The sequence below is a fragment of the Lissotriton helveticus genome, chromosome 1_1, assembly GCF_964261635.1.
Source record: "Lissotriton helveticus chromosome 1_1, aLisHel1.1, whole genome shotgun sequence".
In the NCBI taxonomy this organism is placed as follows: Eukaryota; Metazoa; Chordata; class Amphibia; order Caudata; family Salamandridae; genus Lissotriton; species Lissotriton helveticus.
In genome coordinates, this window is record NC_136057.1 from 493,454,204 (window position 1) to 493,475,942 (window position 21,739).

The following is a 21,739-nucleotide window of genomic DNA, read 5'->3' on the forward strand; positions in this document are numbered from 1 at the left end:
GGGGGTCTGGGGCCTGGAGGAGTTCCTTAAGGACGGCAAAGGTTTCATGTGCCGAGCAGGAGGCGTTTTTAATTCTATCTTCGTAGAAGGCGCTTTTAGTATTGAGGAGTTCCGTTTTATAGGATTTTAAAGAGGCCCGAAATATATCTTTTTTGTCTGCCTTTTTATCTTTCCTCCATAAGCGTTCGTTCCTCTTACATTCCTTCCGTAGTAAGTTTAATTCGGGGGTGTACCAGGGGGAAGGGGTGACTCTCTTGGTACGTTTGAGGGTGCTGGATTTCGGGAGGATGTCGTCCAGAGATTGGGAGATCCATGTGTTAAATTTGGTGTCAGCAGTGATAGTGTCTTGAGAGGGGGGAGGGGTATCTTCACTTAGTTTAGCTGCCCATTCCTCTGGGACCAGTTTATGCCAGCGTCTAATAAGGGTTCTGAATTTAGGAGGTTGAGGTGGAGGGATGTTAATGTGCCATTCGAAGGGGACCAGGAAGTGGTCGGTCCAAGGGAGGGGGACGTGGGGGCGAGTGCTCAGATCTTGGATGTTAGTGAATATGGGATCGAGTAGCTGTCCTTTGTCGTGAGTCGCCTGTGCGTTTTTTAGGCCGAGGCCCATAGAGGAAAGATCTTGTAGGAGTTCTACAGCCTGTTTGTCGACCGGGTCCAGGAAGTGGATATTGAGGTCCCCCAGTAGGAGATAGTTGGAGGAAGTCGTGCAATCCATGGTGATGTGGTCAGTGAGTTTGCTAGGAAAATCGGTGAGTTGGCCAGGGGGGCGATATACAAGCATTCCCGACAGGGATGTTACTGGGGAGATTTGGATGGAGAAGTGGCAGCTTTCACAACCTTTGATGTTACCATCCGAGATTCTACAGGAGAACACGTCCTTAGATATTATGGCTAGGCCGCCTCCTCTACCAACTGGTCTATTCAATGAGCAGATTTGATAGCCCGGAGGGAGTGCTAGGACTATATCAGGGCCATTGTTGTGAGTAAGCCATGTTTCAGTGAGAAACAGAATGTCCATAGCGTGGTTTAGAATCAAGAGGTTAATTTCATGCGCATGTTTAGCGAGCGATCTGCAGTTGAGGAGGCCTAGTTGTAGTCCGCCTGGTGCCGAGTCTGTGCCAGGAGGGTTGCAGAAACTGCAGCCGGTAAAAGGATTGTCGCCCGAATAGGTGTAATTGCAGAGGGGGTGTTTTTGTGTGTTCAGGGCCAGGAGCCTGTCCCGGGTGTAGTTCGGGCATTTCGTGACAGAAATGGGCAGAGTAACTGGGCCCGGGTCCGGCTGGGCCCGGACGGGCCCAGACGGGCTTGCCTTTGGCGCGCCTTTGGCGCGCCCGCTGCGCCCGTCCGCTGCGCGTCCGAATGCGGCACATGATTTTATACCGACAGGGGGGGCGTGGCCAAAAGTAGTGGGCGTGGCCTGTAATCAGGCTCACTCGCTAATGGCGGTGAAGGAGACTTTTCTTCCCCGTGGCAGCGTTTAGGTCGGCTGCACGGGTGTTTTCAGAGTCTAGGTGAGTGCCCCTAACAGGTTAGTGGGAGGTGTACAAATTCTAAAATCAATTTACACACACTTTAAAAAAAACATAAAATTTTTCATACAATTTTTCAGCAGAGCTCCCGGCTGTGCCTCAGGAGTATAGGTTCTGAGAGAGACTGGGCGTCGGCGCTTTAAGTAGTCAAGGGGGCGTGGCCAAAAGTAGTGGGCGTGGCCTGTAATCAGGCTCACTCGCTAATGGCGGTGAAGGAGACTTTTCTTCCCCGTGGCAGCGTTTAGGTCGGCTGCACGGGTGTTTTCAGAGTCTAGGTGAGTGCCCCTAACAGGTTAGTGGGAGGTGTACAAATTCTAAAATCAATTTACACACACTTTAAAAAAAACATAAAATTTTTCATACAATTTTTCAGCAGAGCTCCCGGCTGTGCCTCAGGAGTATAGGTTCTGAGAGCGACTGGGCGTCGGCGCTTTAAGTAGTCAAGGGGCGTGGCCAAAAGTAGTGGGCGTGGCCTGTAATCAGGCTCACTCGCTAATGGCGGTGAAGGAGACTTTTCTTCCCCGTGGCAGCGTTTAGGTCGGCTGCACGGGTGTTTTCAGAGTCTAGGTGAGTGCCCCTAACAGGTTAGTGGGAGGTGTACAAATTCTAAAATCAATTTACACACACTTTAAAAAAAACATAAAATTTTTCATACAATTTTTCAGCAGAGCTCCCGGCTGTGCCTCAGGAGTATAGGTTCTGAGAGAGACTGGGCGTCGGCGCTTTAAGTAGTCAAGGGGGCGTGGCCAAAAGTAGTGGGCGTGGCCTGTAATCAGGCTCACTCGCTAATGGCGGTGAAGGAGACTTTTCTTCCCCGTGGCAGCGTTTAGGTCGGCTGCACGGGTGTTTTCAGAGTCTAGGTGAGTGCCCCTAACAGGTTAGTGGGAGATGTACAAATTCTAAAATCAATTTACACACACTTTAAAAAAAACATAACATTTTTCATACAATTTTTCAGCAGAGCTCCCGGCTGTGCCTCAGGAGTATAGGTTCTGAGAGAGACTGGGCGTCGGCGCTTTAAGTAGTCAAGGGGGCGTGGCCAAAAGTAGTGGGCGTGGCCTGTAATCAGGCTCACTCGCTAATGGCGGTGAAGGAGACTTTTCTTCCCCGTGGCAGCGTTTAGGTCGGCTGCACGGGTGTTTTCAGAGTCTAGGTGAGTGCCCCTAACAGGTTAGTGGGAGGTGTACAAATTCTAAAATCAATTTACACACACTTTAAAAAAAACATAACATTTTTCATACAATTTTTCAGCAGAGCTCCCGGCTGTGCCTCAGGAGTATAGGTTCTGAGAGAGACTGGGCGTCGGCGCTTTAAGTAGTCAAGGGGGCGTGGCCAAAAGTAGTGGGCGTGGCCTGTAATCAGGCTCACTCGCTAATGGCGGTGAAGGAGACTTTTCTTCCCCGTGGCAGCGTTTAGGTCGGCTGCACGGGTGTTTTCAGAGTCTAGGTGAGTGCCCCTAACAGGTTAGTGGGAGGTGTACAAATTCTAAAATCAATTTACACACACTTTAAAAAAACATAAAATTTTTCATACAATTTTTCAGCAGAGCTCCCGGCTGTGCCTCAGGAGTATAGGTTCTGAGAGAGACTGGGCGTCGGCGCTTTAAGTAGTCAAGGGGGCGGGGCCAAAAGTAGTGGGCGTGGCCTGTAATCAGGCTCACTCGCTAATGGCGGTGAAGGAGACTTTTCTTCCCCGTGGCAGCGTTTAGGTCGGCTGCACGGGTGTTTTCAGAGTCTAGGTGAGTGCCCCTAACAGGTTAGTGGGAGGTGTACAAATTCTAAAATCAATTTACACACACTTTAAAAAAAACATTAAATTTTTCATACAATTTTTCAGCAGAGCTCCCGGCTGTGCCTCAGGAGTATAGGTTCTGAGAGAGACTGGGCGTCGGCGCTTTAAGTAGTCATGGGGGCGTGGCCAAAAGTAGTGGGCGTGGCCTGTAATCAGGCTCACTCGCTAATGGCGGTGAAGGAGACTTTTCTTCCCCGTGGCAGCGTTTAGGTCGGCTGCACGGGTGTTTTCAGAGTCTAGGTGAGTGCCCCTAACAGGTTAGTGGGAGGTGTACAAATTCTAAAATCAATTTACACACACTTTAAAAAAAACATAAAATTTTTCATACAATTTTTCAGCAGAGCTCCCGGCTGTGCCTCAGGAGTATAGGTACAAATTCTCCCTCTACTCAAGAAGCCGTCTCTTGACCCAATGGTACCAGGAAACTACCGCCCCATATCACTGCTGCCAAGCCTGGCCAACGTCTGCGAGAAGGCCGTGACAAAGCAACTGACTAACTTTGTCGAGATATCAGGTCTGTTGCATCTGGCCCAATCAAGATTTCGTGCCTCGTTCAGTACAGAGTCCGCTCTGCTGGAGGTGACAGAGGCAATTCGCGAGTGTTTGTATGCCGGCGGGAGAGCTGCACTGGTTATGCTTGATCTCTCGGCAACATTCGACACTGTACCGCATTCTTTGCTTCTTGATCGGCGTTGAATCAAATCTTTTCTGGAAGATTGCTCCCAGCAGATCTGGCTTCCACCTTGTGCTACAGCATCACAGCGGGTAGCTACTGGGTACCACAAGGGTCATCCTTTAGTCCCCTTCTTTTCAACATCTATGTTACTCCGCTGATCTATCTAGCGGAATCACTAGGGGCTAAGGTGATGGCCTACGCTGATGATACCCAGCTCCTGTTTTTCTTGGGGAAGGGCTGATGACTCTGTTCTTGCGGCTCAACACTGTCTCTCTTTGGTTTTCTGTTGGCTTGCTCAGGCACAGCTAAAATGTAACGAAGAGAAATCAGAGATCCTCTTGTATGGCGTCTTCCCAGCTGACTTCCGAGAGAGGTTATGCCCCCCCGGCTTCACCCTGCCTAATGCAATGGATAATGCTGCAAAAAACCTAGGGATCTGGTACAATGGGAATCTGTCCTTCTCTACCCAGGTCAACAAGCTGGTAGGGACTGCTTCGGTACATTGAGGGCCTTGAGGAAGTTTTTACCTTTTCTTCCAAGACCTGCCAAAGAACCGGTTGTCCGTGCTTTGATCTTGTCTTGTTTGGGTTATGCCAATGCACTCTATGTGGGTATCTCTGGCTACCTTTTGAACAAACTACAGGTCGTTCACAACTCGGCCGCTAGACTCCTGCTGGGCATTTTTCGCAGGTGTAGTGTGCGGGTCCATTTGCGCTCTTTGCAATGGCTCCCGGTGGAGTCTCGAATAAAATTCAAGACCCTGGCTATTGTCCATAGGGCTCTATAAGGCCTGGGTCCTTCTTACCTCCAGAAGAGGTTCGCATTCTATAACCCTGTGAGACAGTAGTGGTCTTCTTCCCAACTATTGATGCAGACTCCTAGATTCAAACACCAGAGGCTCGCCGGGAGGGTAAAGCTGCTTTGGCTTGGAATGCTCTACCCATGGCGTTACGCAGCATTCAAGATTCTGTGATCTTCAAAAAGAAGTTAAAAACCCTTCTTTTTGAATAGTGCTCTGACAAGTGACTCCTTTTTTCTCGAGCTCGTGCCGGGACACTCTGCTGAGTATCTGCGTGCGGTACAAATTGCCTTAACATAACATAACATAACATAACATAACATAACATAACATAACTGTTCATCCACTCACTTATAAATCGCATGGTGGATTGGAAACAGAAGATGCCGATTGATCAATATCAAATATCAGTTGGAGGTTGCCCGCATAGTTCAAGGTGCCAACTTTCCTTTCTCCGAGGGAGCGGATATGAGGCACTAGGTACAGATTAAAAAGGAGCGGTGAGAGAGAGGATCCCTGTGGCACCCCACTGGCTAATTTGACTTTGGGGGAGGAGAACTGAGCAAGGCAGACAGCTTGAGAGCAGTTCCTCAAAAAGGATAAGAGCCGCTTAAGGGCCAGGCCCTGGATCCTAGCGTTATTGATGGGAAACAGCGTTTACAACGCTGTTTTCACAACACTTGGCTTTACAACGTGGCCATTACAACGACTGTGCTGTTACCATGCGTGCCATTACATCGCAAGTCGTATCGACGACTTGCTGTAGAGGGCATGAGACACCAGGGAATGTGTTGGATTTTAAATCCAACACCTTCCCTACTGTTGCACAAACTGGAGTAGGAATAATAATTAATACTATTCTTAAGACCAGGGTGCCCCCAACAGCAAGTCGTTGATACGACTTGCAATGAGAGGCCACCCACGCGGCTAGGGGAGGGGGGCCTTTAGTGGGATTCCGTGCCTGGCAGGAGAGTTTCGATTCTCCAGGCTACTGTCATGGGGAGGGTCTCTCAGTAATGTGAGATGCCAGGTGGGCGTCTGAGAGCCCTCCCCCCAAACGTATTAAAATTACAGTGCCCCAGGCAGTGAAAGGACAGGCCCGGAAGCGCTGGTGCAATCTGAAGGTGAGAGGCCATAGCTTGGCGAACAAAGCGGCTGCCTTTAGGCCGGGAGACTCGGGTTCGAGCCTCGGCGGAGGCATCCTTAAAAAATGTATGCTGGCATTATTAAAATTTTTGTTTGATAATTATGGAGCTATATGGGGGTGTTTCCTGTGGCATGTGGCATGGCAGGTGGGCAGCGACAGTGCGGACACGGGGTGGTGCAGCTCGTTGCTTAGACGTGGGGAGTGGAGCGGTCGATGGCGGACCGCGTGGCATGCTGAGAGAGGCGTCGGACTTTGGGGCAGAAGAGAGCAGGGTTCGAGGCCTGTCAATGACGTCCAAAAAATGCATGTATTTTGTGGTGAAGAGTTTTGTTTATGATTGAGGGAAGCGCGACCCAGTTGCATAGAGGTGGCGCTGTCTTCAATTTTATAGCGCTGAATTTACCCGAAGGTGTCAGCGCACGTGTGCTCGTGTCTGTGGGGGGGAGTTTTTCTCCGATTCCCGAGAAGCACGGCCCGGTTGTACAGCGGTGGCGCTGTCTTGAATTTATATAGCGCTGAATTTACCCGAAGGTGTCAGAGCGCTTCATAATAGGCACAGCTGGGGAAGCGCCGCCCGGTTGCACAGCGGTGGCGCTGTCTTGAATTTATATAGCCCTGGATTTACCCGAAGGTGTCAGAGCGCTTCATAATAGGCACAGCTGGGGAAGCGCGGCCCGGTTGCACAGAGGTGGCGCTGTCTTCCCTTTTAAATAGCGCGGACTTTACCCGAAGGTGTCAGAGCGCTTCACAATAGGCACAGCTGAGGAAGCACGGCCGGGTTGCACAGAGGTGGCTCTGCCTTTGATTTTATATAGCGCCGACTTTACCCGAAGCGCTTCACAATAGGCACAGTAATGATTCATGAGTGTCAAATCGCAAGAGGACAAATTGCAAAAGCAAACGTTAAGTTACATGAGCCAAAAGTGACAATAAGGAGCAACTAAAATAGTAAAGAAGGAAGGAGGTGGCCAGGCCTTTCTCCTGGGCAAACGGGTGAGGCATTTTTTTGAAATTACAGCATAATGCCGCTAGTGAGTCAACATGGAATTTTAATGAATAAAAAGGCGCGTTCTGGCAACAAATTATGTTAACAACAGGGGGGGCCTAATGGGGGCATAAACTAAGGAAAGGAGCGCGACAATGGTTGATATGTGTTCAGGTAGGCGATCAAGCGGCATGGCGTGAGCAAGCATGCTAGCCTGAGATCGGGGGCATGAATTCAAATTGGATATGCTGGCACGCCAAAAGGGGATTGATGGGCATGGCATGCTACGTCATTGTCTGGGGGGTAGCGCGATACCCCCGGGGTACTCAACCAGTAGGTATGTTGAGCATACCGTGGAGAAGGCAATGCTTTGGTTGATAGATGCATGTGGCATGGGGTATGGGCGGTTGATGCAGGTGGCATGGTTTGTGATAGTGACAGACGTTATACGGGGAGCACTAGGGTGGTAAGTATCTCTGGTGCCTGGGTAAAAGGGGCGTGGCCGGCACGGGAAAAGGAGGCACGCCGGTGCAAGACCTGTTGAAGGGGCATGGAAGTATTGACCAGTTAATAATTGTGCCTTCTTTTCTTAGTAGACGGGATGCCGCCCAAACTGACACGGGGGGCAAGGAGGCCCCAGCATCAACAGAGGAATTTCACTTGTTGGCGGAATTGTGGGAGGTCGCAAAGAAAGGAGGCTCAGCAGAAGGCGGGTTGTCCCTTATGGGGGGGCCTACACAGAGTGCGGTAATGACAACAGGGCAAGCTGGGGGGGCTGGTAGTCAGGGGCAAATACGGGTATACAGGGGTAGGGGGGGCGCGTCTGGTACAGCAGCGCGAACTCCAGGGGAAACAATACAGGCCCCTGTGGTGGTGACACAAGGTGGTGGGGTGGCTCATGTGTGGGTCCAGTCAGGGGGAGTATTGCAATCGCCGATGGTGGTGGATACCACGGCTCAGGGCCCGGTGAGTAACGCAGGGGCTGCGGGGGCGGGGCTAGTTACGGAGACACCAGCGCCCCCCCGGTGACGGTGGCATTGGCGCACGCTCCTCTACTACATAGCCCAGTGTTATACGGTTCAGCTTCATTGGCAGTGTCACCGTCAGCGAGTATAACTTGGCATGTGCCTGCAGATACAGGGGAGAAGATCTTTAAGGGGAATATGTGGATGTCTTTGATTTGATTAATGCGGGTGTGGTCCCGGGGAAGACCAGGTCGGGTAAAGATGGGGAACTGAAACAAAAAAAGGTTTGGGTGGAATGGTCGTTAAAGAACTGGGTGACTGGGTTTGCTATTTACGCAGCAATTATGGTTGAGCGGTTCCCTACATTGGCTGCTCAGTTGATAAGCTATATGTCATTGATTCATGGGGCAGCTTCGGAATTTCAGGGGACGGCCTGGTTGCAATATGACACAAAGTTCAGGCAGATGAAAGCAGTGAGGCCTGAGGTAGCATTGGACCAGCGGGAGATTAATATATGGCATGGGGAGTTTTATTTGGCGGTGCCAGTTAGCAAACCGACACATTTCTTTCGGGGAGACAGGGGAGCCGGGGACAAGAAGCAAGCATATTGGCAATTTAACAAGAATGAATGTAATAGGGAAACATCATGTAAGTTCAAGCACATTTGCTCCTTCTGACGGATGCTCGGGCACCCAGAGATTAAGTGTTTCAAGAAAGGGGAAAAGCCCAAGGAACACCGCCCTCCCACAGCTACCGCTCAACCAAAAGCTCGCCCTACCCAATAAAGATCAGAACTTGCCCACTCCCATACACCTGCCAGTGTTAGCACATCTGCTCGCCAGATATGAGAGGGGGCAGAAGCACAATTTTTGTATGAAGGTTTTAAATCTGGTTTTCACATCCCGTCTGCCGCAGTGCCAAGCGCAGCTCCCCCTCGTAACCAACTGTCAGTGATAAGGAACCCAGAAGCGACTTGGGAAAAAATTGAAAAGGAGATAGCGTTGGGGAGGGTGGCGGTACCTTTCCAGACATTGCCAAGGCAGGACCTGGTCTGTTCACCATTGGGGCTGGTGCCAAAGAAGGAAGCGGGAGAATATCATCTCATACACAACTTGTCGAGTCCATCGGGCAAGTCAGTCAATGAGGGGCTAGATCCAGATTTGTGTACGGTTCGCTACACCACTTTTGACACTGTGATTAAGAAACTGCAGAGGTTGGGAGGGGGCACTGATGGCTAAAGCTGATATTGAGTCAGCCTTTCGCCTCTTGCCGGTGCATCCGGATGACACTAGATTGCTAGGCTTCACGTTTGAGGGCAATTTCTTATTATTATTTATGTATGCCTATGGGTTGTTCCATTGCATGTGCAATATTCGAAACATTCAGTCGTTTTTTGGACTGGACAGTGCGGGAAGTGGTGGGCACACAAGAGGTCGTGCATTACTTGGATGATTTCCTTTTTATGGGGCCGGCAGGCTTGTCATATTGTCAAGAGGCATTGGTGGGTTTTCAGCGGATGGCGGAGGCATTGGGATGCCGTTGGCGGCAGGGAAGACAGAGGGACCAGCGACCCAATTGACTTTCTTGGGTATCGAGATAAACACGGTGGAAGGCGTTTGCAGATTACCGCAGGACAAAATTAAGGCTTTTCAAGGGTCTCTGGACCAATGCTTAAGGGCACGCAAGGTTACACTGCATCAATTGCAGGTGTTGGTGGGTCAACTTAATTTTGCACTGCGGGTGATACCTATGGGCAGGGTCTTTTCAAGGAATATAGCCAGGGCAATGTCAAGTTTGAAGGAACAACACCACCACACTAGGCTGACAGCTGAAGTGAAGGATGATTTGGTCACATGGAGGGATTTCTTGGAGCACTTCAATGGTTCAGTGATATGGCAACAACCGGCACAGGACAATGGAGAATTAGAGCTTTATACGGATGCAGCGGGCAGTGTCGGGTTTGGGGCAGTGCTAGGAGCAAGGTGGTGTATGCAGCATTGGCCGGCGGATTGGTTCAGGAGGGGGTTGGTCCGCAATATTACATTCCTGGAGTTATTTCCCATAATAGTGGTGCTTCAGATATGGGGTACATTGCTGGAAAATAAACGAATTGTGTTTTGGTCAGACAGTATGTCAGTGGTCCCGGCAGTGAACAACCAAAGGGCAAAATGCCCATGGGTAGTCCGTTTGTTAAAAGTGTTGGTGAGGGAGTGCCTCAGGCGTAATGTGCATTTTACTGCCAAGCATGTGCCAGGTGTGGTAAACACAGTAGCTGACTCTCTGTCTCGTTTTAAGTTGACAGAATTCATAGTGCGATGGCCACAAGCAGACGGTCAGATGACGGCCTTCCCGGAAAGCCTGTGGAAGCTTGGTGCCCCATTGCTTTCGATCTCATAGCGGCTTCGGTTGCACCCAAGACTAAGAGTAGGTATGAAAGGGCTTGGCAGGTTTACATGGCAGTCTTGCAGAGCAAAGGGGGTGCAGGGGAGTTTACACCGCAGGGGGTTCTCGGGTTCATAGTTAGCCAGAGAGAAGAGGGAAGGTCCTTGACTCTGGTGCACAGACAATTGTCGGCAATAGCCTTCTTTTCAGGGATAAAAGGGGTAATGGATCCCACTAAGAACCTTAGAGTTAGAAGGGCTATGAGAGGTTGGGAACGACTGGCTCCAAGGGGGAAGGATACCAGGAGACCGATAGATTCCAAAAGGTTGGTGAATATCTTGGGGGTGTTACCACAGGTATGTTGGTCGAATTATGAGGAACAATTGTTGCGATTAGCCTATTCTTTAGCATTCTTTGGGGCATTCCGGATATCAGAGCTAGTGCCAAGCTCCAAGATGGACAAACAAGGGGGAATGGCTGTGGGGGATGTGGTGGTTGCCACGGAATTACTGCAGGTGAGAGTGCGGAGGTCGAAAACAGACCCGCTGGGGAAAGGGGTATGGGTGCAACTAAGAGCGGGTTACTGCCCGGTGATGTTGATGGGGAGGTTCTTGCAGATTAGGCCGGGATGTGGTGATGATAGGCTGTTGGTGCACGCAGATGGTGCACCTTTGACGAGATTCCAGTTCACACGAATATGTAAGCGGGCTCTGGAATTGTTGGGTGAGAACATAGCTCATTTCACATCACATTCGTTCCGTATTGGGGCGGCCACTACAGCAGCGGAATTGGGACTCTCATCGAGCGCAATTAAGAAGATGGGTAGGTGGAGTTCATCGTGTTTTGAGCACTATGTGCGACCACAGCTGGTGTGGGTAGTGTTGGTATTTTGCAGCAGATTGGTATTTATGCACCTCTTTCTTTTTTCTATTCTTTTTTGGTCTCGCATGCAGTGGTGGCAAGTCAGAGGACGCAAATATGCTGGTGTGGAGATTCGGTCATACTCAGAGCAATGGTTCGGAGAGTCCGGGGTGGACAAGACGCAAAGGGCCATGGGAGTTGTCCATAATTGGTTAGGGATTGAGGGGCAGCGGGCCGAGGATGTTTCAGCTCATTTGCGGAGTGCGCTCAACAAAGGTTTGCCTATTCCAGACGTGCTGGTTATTCACTCGGGGGCGGAAAGCATGATCCCTGGGGGCAGGAGGGGAGCCAAGGAGGCCTTATTCTCGCTACTTACATGGATCAGGAGGGTATTGCCGGACACTACAATTATTTGGTCAGAGGTGCTCACTCGGAGAGTATGGGGGGTGATGTTCCATCACCCGCAGTGAACACGTCGGAGAGGAAAATGAATAGGGAAGTTGAAAAACTGTTGACCTCAGATGAGTACCGGGCAGGGGGGATGCACCTGTCCAAGGCAGGGTTGGAAGTGTTTGTGCAAACCATTCTGGGGGCCATTGCCTTACACCTTGGAAGAGTAGCAGAGCATTAGTGTGGGGGGAGGGCAAGAGCGCCAGAGGGGCTTCTTGCCCTGTGGCGAGGTCCCGGATAAGAGAAAAGGCCGGGGGACTGTTTTTGGCTGGAAAATGGATGACCCTGAAGCAGGGGAGGCAGTTATGGCGGCTCTGGGCTGGCGGGAGAGGGGGCCGTCCTGATGGTGGTCCTGTACTCTCTGGCCCTACCCTAGTAGCTGGTGCTTGGAAAAGGAGGTGGTGTTGTGTCCTGCTGGTACAACACGCCTCTAGAGATGCCGAATTGTAAATACATGTTAACCTGTGGCGCATATGTATGGAGCGCATCATTTATGTGTGAATTTAATAAAATGGTCAATGTGGGAGGGTTCACCCACAAATGAAATGGTGTTTTGGTATAATAATAAAGCTACGCAGTGGACACCAGTCACTTGTAAGTGTTTTACTGGGGTCGGGGGTGCAAAGGGCGATGAGCGAATGGCACGAGATATCCCCACTATGTAATGGCACACGTGGTAACAACGTGGTCATGTTAGCAACCGCGTTGTAAAGCCATGCGTTGAGAATGTATGTATTGAAACGTCATACATTCATTACCGACACGTTCGGCCAGAAGATCATGGTCGACCGTGTCAAAGGCTGCCGAAAGATTAAGGAGTACCAGCTTCTGGGTAATGCCCTTATTAGCCCCCTTCCTAAGTTCATCCACAACCGTAAGGATGACGGCCACTGTGGAATGAGCCAGTCGGAAGCCCGCCTGGTGGGGGTCAAGATAGTAGGAGTGTTCAATAAAGGACCATCTTCTTGTATATGTTCTGTAGTCTCCTCTTATGTTTCATGTTGTTTCTCAAGTTGGCTTGTGTATAAAAGTAAAATGCTATGTTGTGTTTTACTGTATTAAGTATGTCATTGTAATGGAACGTTACTGTATGATTCTACTGCTGTTCCTTCAAAGGAAGAGTTCCAAGGAAGTCGGTTGGAGCAATCTTGGCGAGGTGTGACAGCGGTGGCTTCTGTACAGACTACGCATATGAAATATACTGAAGATAATCACTTAAATGCTGGCGAGCGTAATCATGACAGAATTGTTCAGTACTTGGAGACCAACATTGAATTAACATGCAACTCCTCCGGTGTGTAATGGGCCCTCTGAGCCAAGTTTGCTTGCTCTCCATTCCCAAACATAAGAAAGAGGAAGCCCGTGGTTGCTCCCTACTATGCTCCTTGTCTGTAAAACAAACTCTTGATGTCCTTGTCAGTCTCAGCCATCACACTAACCATTCTGAAGTCTGGGGTAAGGGCAATTGTTAGTCTCTCATCTGCCCCAGACAATCTCTCAGTCACTGAGGCGCCTGGTGAACCCTCCCCCAGAGTCCCAGTTAGAGACAGTGTTCCAGTTACTACCTCAGACAGCAGTCCCCTCAACAAACAGAAGGCTCTTCCAGGGAACACTGTCTAATACACAACCTCTCTTGACATGTGAGGGGGCTCAAGGGAAATTACTGAACTGGGACCAAGAAAATTGATGGAGGTAACACATTTGGTGGCTGACCAACTCAGCAAAGTAACAATATCAACTTTGCTACAAGCATTTTACTAGCTGTGAGATGGTGAGATGCATCTGTTAGGCTGAAATGTCCTTTCCATTGGTTGAACCCCATGCACTTTAAACACTGGTGGGCTTCGCCACATAGCAACCTACTTGTAAACATCGTCTGTTGTTTCCAGTGGTTTGACATGAGTTTTATTTTTGTTTTAGTGGGTCTATGCCTACCTGCTATATATGTTCCGAAACCTTTACTCTGGAAAGTATCCAGTTCAGCGTTCCTCTAATACACCAATCGGAGCTTTAAATGGGCCGGTACTGTCCGGTATGGAGTACCGGCACTTTTTTATTTTGAGAGGGAGAGAACGCGGCATTTCTGAAAAGAAATGCTATACTTTTAATTCGAGAGTACCGGCACTTATCAGAATCAAGCAGGTACTCTAGTGCAGAGTACCTGCACTTCTATTTTGGCCATTGTAATCACTGACACCAACCAATTTACATCAAAGATATAATTAAACGATAAATATAGAGACACGTTCGCTTACCTGTCCCTGCTTCCCCGCGATATGCAGGCCGCTGTGCTCAACAGTATTGTTTGTTTCTGTTCAGCTGGTCACATGATATCCGCGTCCCGGGTGACTCAGCAGACTGCCATCGATTTTTTCCAGATGCCGAGCACAGATGTTTGTGGCAAACTGACTGAGCAAATGTACAAAATGTTGCTGATCAATTCAAGCAAACACATGGGTTAGTCATAACAATTTTCAGTTTGTATTATGTGCTAATTTAATATTTCATCTCTGAATTGAATGTATATGTTGCAGCTATCAGATTGGCTGACGGAATAAAAATAGTAAACCTTGAAAACAGTTCTTCGTTAAATACAGTGCAATGAATCCTCCGTTATTTGCCAAGAAACGCAATACGGTTGTGAACGCTTTTTTTAAGTTTTATTGCGGATGCCGGGTTTAATATTATTGAGGTGTAACATACTCATGTAGAGCATGCAAGACCTGTCCTCAATAAACAAACCCAGTGAGCACCAAATTCAGCCATGCTGCTAGAAGACCGAGTGGTAAATTTAGTGCTTGGAGCCTATCAGGTTCTAACTACGCCCCACATATTATATCCACCTCTTTCCCGCCCATGATTTAGAATCCCACAGCACAGCTGCATTGGTTTTCCCAGACTATCCAATTTATTAAAAACATTCCCTGTGAGAGGAGGAGGTGGAACCTCAGAGGGACGAGGCTTCCTGCCAAGAACTGCTTGAAAGTCACGTCTGCTCGCACATCTAAAAAAATAAATAATCAAATCAAATCGTGCTGAGTCTGCCACTGATGTTCTCAAACATTTTAATTAATTTAAATTGACAGCTTAGAGCCTCCAAAGTCGAGCTGGAAACCCACTCAGTCTAGGAGCGCCCAGCTCGCCTTCTCTGCCGCCTTGTGATATCGGCTCTTCATCGGGTGACTGTGAGATGGGAGTCTACATCATGTGACGCAAGGTTGCACAGTGGGAGTTAGCAGGCCTTTTTTCCAGTTCTGTCCGGTAAGTTGTCCAGTTTGCTCTTGGAATGGTATTGCCATTTTTAGGTCTGGCTGGCCTCTGAGACAGCTTTAACTGTCGCGCCAGACTACTGTGTTAAAAAAAACAAAAAAAAACGATATATATAATTACCCTGCTCTGATTGGCTCTACCGTACACTTTCCTGGTTTCTGTATTAACAACTTTATTTTACAAGAATTAGGATGGCTCAAGCTTACTCACCTCCAGCACAGTACAGTGGTTCTTTTAACCTTAAAATTGTTTTTAATTGTTCTTTATGAATGAATTGATTCTTTTATACAGAACGCACTATTTTGCACAGTATTTTTGCACTTTGTTGTAGTTGGTTAAAAAACGAAGATGTCCGTATTTCAAGAGTTTTCGTTTATTCTTGACTGTAGCACAATTAACATGTATTTACCCACTGGGGTTATATTAAATGAGGATGCTCTAGAATGTTAATACGGAAATAACACTATGCGTGCAATATCTTTGACTAAAGATATTGTCATATTCCTCCTTTTTCTTAGCACCTTTCAAGTAGATAATTTACTGGAAAGGATTTTTGCTATGTATTTTATGCAGGCAGTATTTTTAAAAATACAAATCATGTGTATTTATACATTTATTTAAACATCATGTTGTCTTTTCAGGAGGTTTTTTATCATCCTCCATATGTAATGGTTTGGCTCCTTCAAAAAAAATGTAGCATTTATCTTCTATGTCTATCGGGCTGACTTGATGTTTTAACCATTCGTAATCCTCCTGAGGCACAGCCGGGAGACTGTATTTGTGTTCACGCTTTTGTTTTAAATACCTGAAAATCTGTAATTTTTAGCTGCACGTTCCCCCTGTTTCCTGCACACGATTACTGTGTGCAGGCACCTGTCCCTGCCGAAAACGAGCGCTGGGAAGGCTACAGTTACATCTTTGTGGAAAGCTCATTTTCCCCGCCCGGAGCAGGACACGCCCACTCCGAGGCCACGCCCCCTAGCAGAACGCATATATAGCGCGCTGAGTCGCTAGTGCGCCGGTAATTCGTAATCCTCCTGAGGCACAGACGGGAGACTGTATTTGTGTTCACGCTTTTGTTTTAAATACCTGAAAATCTGTAATTTTTAGCTGCACGTTCCCCCTGTTTCCTGCACACGATTACTGTGTGCAGGCACCTGTCCCTGCCGAAAACGAGCGCTGGGAAGGCTACAGTTACATCTTTGTGGAAAGCCCATTTTCCCCGCCCGGAGCAGGACACGCCCACTCCGAGGCCACGCCCCCTAGCAGAACGCATATATAGCGCGCTGAGTCGCTAGTGCGCCGGTAATTCGTAATCCTCCTGAGGCACAGTCGGGAGACTGTATTTGTGTTCACGCTTTTGTTTTAAATACCTGAAAATCTGTAATTTTTAGCTGCACGTTCCCCCTGTTTCCTGCACACGATTACTGTGTGCAGGCACCTGTCCCTGCCGAAAACGAGCGCTGGGAAGGCTACAGTTACATCTTTGTGGAAAGCTCATTTTCCCCGCCCGGAGCAGGACACGCCCACTCCGAGGCCACGCCCCCTAGCAGAACGCATATATAGCGCGCTGAGTCGCTAGTGCGCCGGTAATTCGTAATCCTCCTGAGGCACAGACGGGAGACTGTATTTGTGTTCACGCTTTTGTTTTAAATACCTGAAAATCTGTAATTTTTAGCTGCACGTTCCCCCTGTTTCCTGCACACGATTACTGTGTGCAGGCACCTGTCCCTGCCGAAAACGAGCGCTGGGAAGGCTACAGTTACATCTTTGTGGAAAGCCCATTTTCCCCGCCCGGAGCAGGACACGCCCACTCCGAGGCCACGCCCCCTAGCAGAACGCATATATAGCGCGCTGAGTCGCTAGTGCGCCGGTAATTCGTAATCCTCCTGAGGCACAGCCGGGAGACTGTATTTGTGAACACACTTTTGTTTTAAATACCTGAAAATCTGTAATTTTTAGCTGCACGTTCCCCCTGTTTCCTGCACACGATTACTGTGTGCAGGCACCTGTCCCTGCCGAAAACGAGCGCTGGGAAGGCTACAGTTACATCTTTGTGGAAAGCCCATTTTCCCCGCCCGGAGCAGGACACGCCCACTCCGAGGCCACGCCCCTTAGTATTCTCAGCCCATAAGAATGTGCATGTACAGGAAGCGCAGCGGACGAGCGCAGCGGGCGCGACGAATGTGCGCCATAAGGCAAGCTCGTCTGCGCTTGTCCGCGCCGAGACCGGGCCTCGGGCCACTCCTCTTACCCCACAGTCGCCAGCTCATATGCGCTACTCGCCAACCTGCCTATATAAACTAAGACCCCCGGTTAACTCATGCCCTTGGCACTCCATCCAAGCCATGGACCTTCCTTTAATTTGCCCTATCTGCTCCGCGCCTCTCAAACCTAACCCGAACACAACAGCCGCACAGGAATTCAAAATGCTCCTGCTAAATTGCCGCTCGCTGCCTAAGCACAGCACAGAAATGGCCATATTGATAGAAGAGCACACTCCGGACTTAATCTTCCTTACGGAAACTTGGCTTACCAGTGAGTCCAACCCAGCAATAGTAGAGTCCCTCCCCACCGGCTATCAAATAACACGGCAAGACCGGCCAAAAGGGAGAGGAGGAGGCCTTGCTATCATTCATAAGGAGCAATACCTTTGTCGTTCTTCTCCGGAGACCATCTCGGACTGCGAGAGCATGGGCTTTAACATCAATCTCTCGCCCAACATCTGCTTGTCAGGCACTCTCATTTACCGTCCGCCCGGCCTCCCGAAGCAGTTTCTTCTATCCTTGCCATCGAATGTGGCCAGTAGAGTCAGCACCTCCTCGAGCTATACCGTGCTGGGTGACTTGAATCTACACTTCGACTCCCCCTCAGACCGTTCAGCTGCTATCCTATCAGACGACCTAGCAGCTCTACAACTCACTCAACGCGTCCCCTCCCCCACTCACGAAAAAGGTCATTTACTAGACCCAATTTTCTCTAACTGTTCTGAGATCACAGTGGACCCAGGCATCACTCTTCCATGGACGGACCATTTTTTAATCCCCTTTAAATGGACCACACTTAAAATCTCTCCTCCGGCTCCCACCACCAAGCTCAGGCGGGCATGGACGCGCCTTGAGGTTGATAAATGGTGCACAAAACTGGCTAGCTCACAACCAGAAATTCAGGATGATCCCGCCCTAGCAAACCAGGCATATACCAACTGGATCTCCCAAAATCTTGACTCTATTCTCCCAATGAGCAAGACTGTACTGAAGCGGCCTCAAAAAACCGCCCCATGGTACACCCAGTCCCTCAGAGAAAAAAAGCGTCTCTGTAGAAGGGCGGAAAGACGCTGGCGCTTAGACAAACTAGCGGATAACAAAATCCGGTACCGTGAAACTATCAACGAGTACAAATCCCAAATAAAAGCAGCCCAGTCGACGTACTTTGCCGAAAAGATTCTGAATGCTAGATCCAAACCTAAAGAGATCTTTCAGATCATTAAAAAGCTAACAAATCCATCCCCAGCGGTGCATGTCGAGAAATCTGTCTCCCAGTGTGATGACATCGCCGAATTTTTCTACCAGAAAATAAACAAAATCTATTCAGCCTTTTCCCCTCTAAACATCGACCTGTCCATTCAACCTAATAACCCCTCCAGTCTGCCGCATCCCCCCACCCCCTACAGTTTAACTCACTTTCCCCCACTAGACCTCTCCACTTTAGAATCACTGGCCCTCAGTATTACATCAGGTTCCCCATCTGATCCTGCCCCTCCTGACATCCTAATGGCAGCATCTCATATTATCTTGCCCGTCATCAGAGAGGTATTAAACTCTTCCATCTCCTCTGGCACTGTCCCATCGGCATGGAAGCAGGCCATGGTCAGGTCTCTGATCAAGAAACCCAATCTGGACCCGTCTGATCTGGTGAACTATCGCCCTATTTCTCTGCTCCCTTGGTTGAGCAAGGTTCTGGAGAAATATGTGAACCAACAGCTGGTGTCCTATCTAGAGGACTACCAAATACTTGATCCCACTCAGACGGGTTTCAGACCAAAGCACGGGACAGAGACCGCCCTCCTCATGGTCGTAGAGGAAGCGAGAAAAATCTTGGATCAGGGAGGATCAGTGGCAGTGATCCTCCTTGATCTAAGCGCGGCTTTCGACACAGTGTGTCATGACACCTTACTAAGCCGCCTGTCTAGCGTGGGGATTAAGGACGGAGCCTGGGCATGGTTTGAATCCTTTCTGAGGAACAGGTCTTTCAGGGTTTTTGACGGCGACTCAGTCTCCTCCAGTAGACCTCTAAATTGTGGAGTTCCTCAGGGCTCTTCTCTGAGCCCTGCTTTGTTCAACCTATACATGAGACCACTGGCCAGTGTCGTCCGCCCTTTTGGAGTTAAAATCATCTCATATGCGGACGACACACAGCTGGTGGTCTCACTGGCGCAGGAGCCATCTCAAACTGCGCCAGGAGGGCTCAGAGAATGCCTGGAGGAAGTGAGGAGCTGGATGACGTCATCATCCCTGAAATTGAACGGAGAAAAAACTGAGCTAATGCTCCTAGGACCCTCAGAACCGGCATTTCCCCCTTCCCTATGGCCCCCAAGCCTAGGACCGCCGCCAACCCCAAAAAATTCCATCAAAAGCCTTGGGGTATGGCTGGATAGCTCACTCTCCTTCAACACCCAAGCCACTAAACTCTCAGCTACATGTTTTGCTATTCTGAGAGTGCTAAACAAAATCTTCCCTATCCTCCCCCTGGAAGCCAAACAGGCGGCCATTCAAGGACTCATCCACTCCCGGCTCGATTTTAATAACGCACTTTACCTGGGTGCACCTGAATATACCCTTCAAAGGCTGCAAACTGCTCAGAACAGCGCAGCTCGCCTTCTACTTAAAATCCCACACAGACACTCAGTTAGGACCGGGTTAATAAGCCTCCACTGGTTACCGGTCCGGCAGAGGGTTCTGTTCAAGGCGCTATGTATAGCCCATCAAGCCTTCTGGGACATGGGTCCTATCATCACCCGTAACTTGATCACTCATTACATCCCAAAACGGAGTCTCCGCTCCAGCCAGACCCTCTTGGCAGTAGTCCCAAGAATAAAGAGATCCAGAACCGGCGGAAGGACGTTCACGTACAACGCAGCTAAGGCCTGGAATGCTCTACCTCTCCATCTTAGAGCCACCCAGAACCTTACTATGTTCCGCAAACAATTGAAGACCCATCTTTTCACATCTGCCTGCTAATCCGCTATCTTCTTCTCCCCTCCCTGTGCTCTGTAGGCTCACGATTTCCCTAGCGCTTGGACGCCCATGGGCATCAACTGCGCTCTACAAATCCCCAAGTTTACAAGTTTACAAGTTTACAATCAAGCAACTTGTTTGTTGGGCACTACCACTTTAAAACTCACCTGTTCCCTAACTAGCGTTGTGTGATCAAGGCCTCTGGGCAGGCCGAAACGTTATGCTGAATGCGGAAGAAATAAATAAATAACTTTCTCACCTGCATACTGGGTCGGCTCTCGTGTCTTCACTCCGGCGATATCCCGAGGACTGTGGGACTGTCGGAGTTGTGGTTCGAGTAGTTTGTGCATATATATATCTATGTGGAAGAAAACAATATTTGCACTAAATTACACAGAAAAGCAACAGCTGGAAATTCTATACTTCATGCCAGTAGTGCTCACCCTAGGCACCTTATTAAAAGTATCCCCTATGGGGAGTTTTTACGAATTCAGAGAATCTGCAGCAGAAAAGTAGATCTAGATATCGGTTTAACTGAGTCTATGGATAGGTTCCTTGCTAGGGGATACGACCCTAAAGATCTGCAATCATCTTTGGCCAAAATGAAGAGGGGGACATCATTTGAAGATGTGGTGAACGTAGAGGTGACTATGGAGCAACCGGTTCTAATACCTAAACCTGTGATTAGACTCATTACTACGTTCAGCAGTCAAGATAGGGCAATAAGAAAAATTGTGAATAAACATTGGCCTATCCTTAAAACAAATATGACTTTGGCCCCTGAATTGGCAGCAGAACCGACTATTACCTTTAGGAGAGCACCCTCGATGAGGGATGCTCTGGTAAGAACTAGCCCTGAAGTAATTAACCCTGTGAACTGGCCAACCAATACGAAAGGCTTTTTTAAGTGCATTTCATGTCGAGCATGCACATTTGGGATAAACAAACAGGCTTTTGTTGATCCTTTCTCTAATATGTCTACCAAAATTGCAGGCTACTATACTTGCAAAATGGAGTTTGCAGTCTACATATTGGAATGCACTTGCAAACTTTCTTATGTCGGCAGTACAAAACTCCCAGTTTTCAATTGTATTTTGCAGCACTTACGGGCGATCGTAAATTCAGACCCTAGCTAACCGGGCGCCCGTAATTTCAAATTAGTGCATCAAAATAACCTGCAGGATTTGAGGTATTTTGTTATTGACTCCGTTTCCAAATCGATAAGAGGAGGGAATCGGGAGAAAAAATTACGCCAACTTGAAAGTCAATATATAGTACGTTTAAATACCAAAATGCCGAATGGTCTTAACACAGTGGAGGACCTAGTTAATTTCTTGTAAATATTTATTTGATATGATGCTAACTTTTCTGCTGTAAATAATATGAAATTAGAATGGATGTTTGTATATGATATTTTGAAGATTTTTATGTACACATATCGATGATTAATTTTAGGACTAGGTTATTGTATTTATTGTATTATAATTGGTTTTATGAATTGCATTTAATACTGCATTTAATACTGCTGAATTTTATTGGTTTAACTGGGTTCCTAGTTTTACTAGTTTTTTTCTTGCAGGGGTGTAGTTAATTTTCCAATTACAATGAAATTGTTGTGCCTGGTGCCTTTGATTATGATTGATG

At 48.5% G+C, this 21,739-nt stretch overlaps 1 protein-coding gene across 6 annotated transcripts in view; it reads right to left on the minus strand.

The window, feature by feature from the left end:
- The window catches only part of LOC144812382 (dihydrofolate reductase-like), a 453,064-nt gene that overhangs the window by 294,779 nt on the left and 136,546 nt on the right, over positions 1 to 21,739 (minus strand). For 2 of the 6 annotated variants that reach the window (XM_078673934.1, XM_078673933.1), the window contains 2 exons: positions 20,355 to 20,453; positions 13,844 to 13,997 (listed from right to left, as the gene is read on the minus strand). The exons of 1 other annotated variant lie outside the window; for it this stretch is intronic. Coding sequence is in view for 1 of the 5 variants with exons in the window: in XM_078673932.1 (XP_078530058.1) it covers positions 20,355 to 20,453 (99 nt within the window). In the remaining 4 variants the exon portion in view is untranslated. The remainder of the gene's footprint in view (positions 1 to 13,843; positions 13,998 to 20,354; positions 20,454 to 21,739) is intronic. 3 more of the 6 variants (XM_078673936.1, XM_078673932.1, XM_078673935.1) reach the window with 2 other exon arrangements.